The sequence below is a fragment of the Glandiceps talaboti genome, chromosome 6 (assembly GCF_964340395.1).
Source record: "Glandiceps talaboti chromosome 6, keGlaTala1.1, whole genome shotgun sequence".
Classification (NCBI taxonomy): Eukaryota; Metazoa; Hemichordata; class Enteropneusta; family Spengelidae; genus Glandiceps; species Glandiceps talaboti.
In genome coordinates, this window is record NC_135554.1 from 2,652,185 (window position 1) to 2,656,545 (window position 4,361).

The 4,361-nt window shown below is 35.0% G+C and overlaps 1 protein-coding gene across 1 annotated transcript; it reads left to right on the forward strand.

Moving 5' to 3' along the window:
* The first annotated feature begins 304 nt into the window (after window positions 1-304).
* Window positions 305-3,060, forward strand: LOC144436744 (transmembrane protein 69-like). Its single transcript, XM_078125601.1, has 2 exons — window positions 305-502; window positions 1,839-3,060. The coding sequence occupies exons 1-2, from the start codon at window positions 449-451 to the stop codon at window positions 2,676-2,678; spliced, it is 894 nt and encodes a 297-aa protein (XP_077981727.1). The 5' UTR covers window positions 305-448; the 3' UTR covers window positions 2,679-3,060.
* The last annotated feature ends 1,301 nt before the right edge of the window (window positions 3,061-4,361 follow it).

Below are 4,361 nucleotides of genomic sequence, written 5' to 3' on the forward strand. Positions count from 1 at the left end.
TCTTCCTGTCGCCTATCCCATAATACGAAAATTGGCATGCGCATTGGCGAAATATCACAAATCTCATAAATTCTCGTGACTGGCGAGACTAATATTTACGGGCACAAATGTTGTATTTAGTGGTCAATATTTACATTTCAGTTGGTGTTTTTGTAATATTTAGCATCTATTCTACGTCATTAATAATTTATCTTGCAAAATGACGACACCAGCACAGTTATTTCAATGTTTGTATTTCGGAGGGTTTTCGAAATCACATGACTATCACGTGTTCCACAGCTGGGTTTGTTCTCTGGCCAAAACATCAATGTAGATTTGCAAGGACAGTTTCTGCTTGTACTATATTAGGTAATCTGACTACCGTTTTGTAACAGATATAAGGTACATCTAAAACAAATCGAACGATACTAAATAGTGTCAGGACGGACCGCTTTATATCCGTGTATATATGTATACACGGAGTTCATTGATATGTGAAATACCTGGATACAGTGTAACTAGTGTAAGTTAAGTGCCAGAAAGTGAATTTGATTTTAATCGTTTATTTGTATATTGATTCTAATTTTATGTCAGTGTCTTGTTATGTCGTTATTGTGATGTTCATTGCCAAGACAGAATGTCACACGTTGTCCAATAGTTTTATTTGGTCTGTTTGCTTAATTAAAATTACTTTATTTTTTGTTTTTAATTAATTTATTGTAGCACCTTTATTTCTAAATATATTTAAAAGGTTATTTTTAATTTCAATTGTTTACTTCTACTACCAGAAAAATGCAGGAGAGATTGATCAGAGGTCCCGGTCACTTTTTTACCCTTTGGATGTGTTACTGCCAAAATTAGCTGATTATTACTGAATTTGTTGTGATCTATAAGTGGATAGACCAATTCTGCTAAGACTGTGCTTGTCTGTGAACAACTTTGATATTATTATTGTTTCTCCCTTTGTTTACAGCGCTGCATGTTGAGATACATTGGTGGTACCTCCTAGCCCTGCATCAACAGTTATGCAAGGGCTAAGGAGGTATGATCACATAACGATGTATCTTAACAGTGTGATAAACAGGCTTAGGGAGGTATGACCACATACAAATGTAACGATGTATCTTAACAGTGTGATAAACAGGCTATAGCCTAGGGAGGTATGACCACATAACGATGTATCTCAACATTGCCATAAACCTCAGACCACTATAGCCTAGGGAGGTATGACCACATAACGATGTATCTCAACATTGCCATAAACCTCAGACCACTATAGCCTAGGGAGGTATGATCACATAACGATGTATCTCAACATTGCCATTAACCTCAGACCACTATAGCCTAGGGAGGTATGACCACATAACGATGTATCTCAACATTGCCATAAACCTCAGACCACTATAGCCTAGGGAGGTATGACCACATAACGATGTATCTCAACATTGCCATTAACCTCAAACCACTATAGCCTAGGGAGGTATGACCACATAACGATGTATCTCAACATTGCCATTAACCTCAGAACACTATAGCCTAGGGAGGTATGACCACATAACGATGTATCTCAACATTGCCATTAACCTCAGAACACTATAGCCTAGGGAGGTATGACCACATAACGATGTATCTCAACATTGCCATTAACCTCAAACCACTATAGCCTAGGGAGGTATGACCACATAACGATGTATCTCAACATTGCCATTAACCTCAGACCAGTATACAAAAGTCTGATGATAAACAGGCTATCCTTTATTAGAACAATTAATTATTGATTAGATAGAAATATTTGTTTTTCATTCTCATCTTTTGTTTTGTTTTGACTTGTTTATGTTTTTTCTTTTGTCTTGCTTCAGATGATGTACTACCACAGCATCAGGGGAGGTTACAATATGCTTGGTAGACAAATGACAAAGCCATTGTTTTGTCTTGGGATCCAGTCTTACTCAAGACATTTGAATGCTGTACATGGTAAATACTGTAGCCAAAGAGTATTAAGTCACCAACTCATAAATGGATGTGCAAGGCCTTGTTATGTCTGTCCTGTAGCAACTGTGCAAACCTTTGCTTCAACAAATGGATGTGTACATAAAAATATCCCAAGAGAGTTCACAATAAGGAAGTGTTACTTTCACACCAATTCCAGGCAGTTATTTCAACACATGGCTAAAGACAATAGAGACATCAACCCTGGTAGTGTCTACAAACTGCAATACTTACGCCAGGCACCATTGCCTGCCCTGTTACTTGGATTCTCAGGACTCATTCCATTTGGTAGTGCAGCGTTGTACAGTATTGTTTTCAATACTTGTGATGCAAGTATACTATTTGCACAGATTGCCTATGGGAGTACTATCCTGGCATTTCTTGGTGGTGTACGTTGGGGAATGACTGTTAGCAGTGAATCAGTCAAACTGAATTGGTTAAACCTAGGATATAGCGTGACTCCATCTCTTATTGCCTGGCTTGGATTACTACTGGAACCTAGTCTTGGTCTTATTTGTCTCATTTCAGGACTGTCTGGATCAGCTATTGTTGATATTAATTTACCAGGTTATCCAGCATGGTTTAAGTCACTACGATTCTATTTGTCATCAGGGGCTATTCTTTCTCTGACCGTATCTTTAATATACTGCTGGAAAAGTTCAAAACAAAAAACTGAAAGAGAGCTTAGAATGATTCTAGATGGTAAATAACCAATTGATGGTGTCATCTCCTTCAAGTTGTCAGGGAATGTCCAGACAATACTCATGAAGTGCACTTTAACAAAGACCACTCATGCTGTGTCAAATGTTAGTCTAGTCAAAATCATTATGATAAATAAATCAATTTTTCCTTTTGAAACCGCAGTCTGAGATTGGAATAAAGTGTTAACACGTAGAGATTGAAATAAAGTGTTAACACGTAGAGATTGAAATAAAGTGTTCAAAGTAGCACAAACTGAGTTTATAAACTTTTCAAGTGAAAAAAATGCATGTCTTCTACGACATTACGATTGTCTTCTGGCATTGATTGCATACTAGAGATTTCAGACATAAAATACATATGATAAATAAATTTTTCCTTTTGAAACCGCAGTCTGAGATTGAAATAAAGTGTTAACTCAGAGATTGAAATAAAGTGTTAACATGTAGAGATTGAAATAAAGTGTTGACACGTAGAGATTGAAATAAAGTGTTAACATGTAGAGATTGAAATAAAGTGTTGACACGTAGAGATTGAAATAAAGTGTTAACATGTAGAGATTGAAATAAAGTGTTGACACGTAGAGATTGAAATAAAGTGTTAACATGTAGAGATTGAAATAAAGTGTTAACATGTAGAGATTGAAATAAAGTGTTAACACGTAGAGATTGAAATAAAGTGTTAACACGTAGAGATTGAAATAAAGTGTTAACACGTAGAGATTGAAATAAAGTGTTAACATGTAGAGATTGAAATAAAGTGTTAACATGTAGAGATTGAAATAAAGTGTTAACACGTAGAGATTGAAATAAAGTGTTAACATGTAGAGATTGAAATAAAGTGTTAACACGTAGAGATTGAAATAAAGTGTTAACACGTAGAGATTGAAATAAAGTGTTAACACGTAGAGATTGAAATAAAGTGTTAACATGTAGAGATTGAAATAAAGTGTTAACTCAGAGATTGAAATAAAGTGTTAACATGTAGAGATTGAAATAAAGTGCTCAAAGTAGCACAAACTGAGTTTATAAACTTTTCAAGTGAAAATACTGACATAAAACCTTGATTAAACTATTCTAGTATAATATTAATGTTGGTGCATTCCTTCTATGACAAAATTACCTTCTAAGTTTGTTAGATTAGTTGATTGCCAAGTATGGATTCCTCAACATTTGTTGGTACATACATGTATAAAGAATTACATCGCTGGATCATTTACATGTTATATCTTAATATCAGGTTTGAGTTTAGTCAATTGCAAGTGATAGTTACATTTGCTTCAGTAAGTAGAATACTGTGAGTGACTTTTAAAATGCAGCATAAATCTCACCCTAAAACATATCAACTCAGCATGTGCCCCTTTAACATGTAGAGATTACAATCAATTTCAATCCCCACTTTATATTGTTTGGTGTACATTTGATACAGATTGTATATTGTAAAGTCCATCAAATAAATCTAGGTGTGTACTACTACAATGTAGTATTATTCTATGTGTACCATGTATTAATCTAGGTGTGTACTACTAGTATTATTCTATGTGTACCATGTATTAACCATATCAATTTGTAAATCTTATAGCACTACATCTACCTAGTGAGATTGGGTAGTGTGTAGTCTAAGTGTTGTAGTGGTTGGATTGCATTTTACCTAGTGAGATTGGGTAGTGTGTAGTCTAAGTGTTGTAGTGGTTG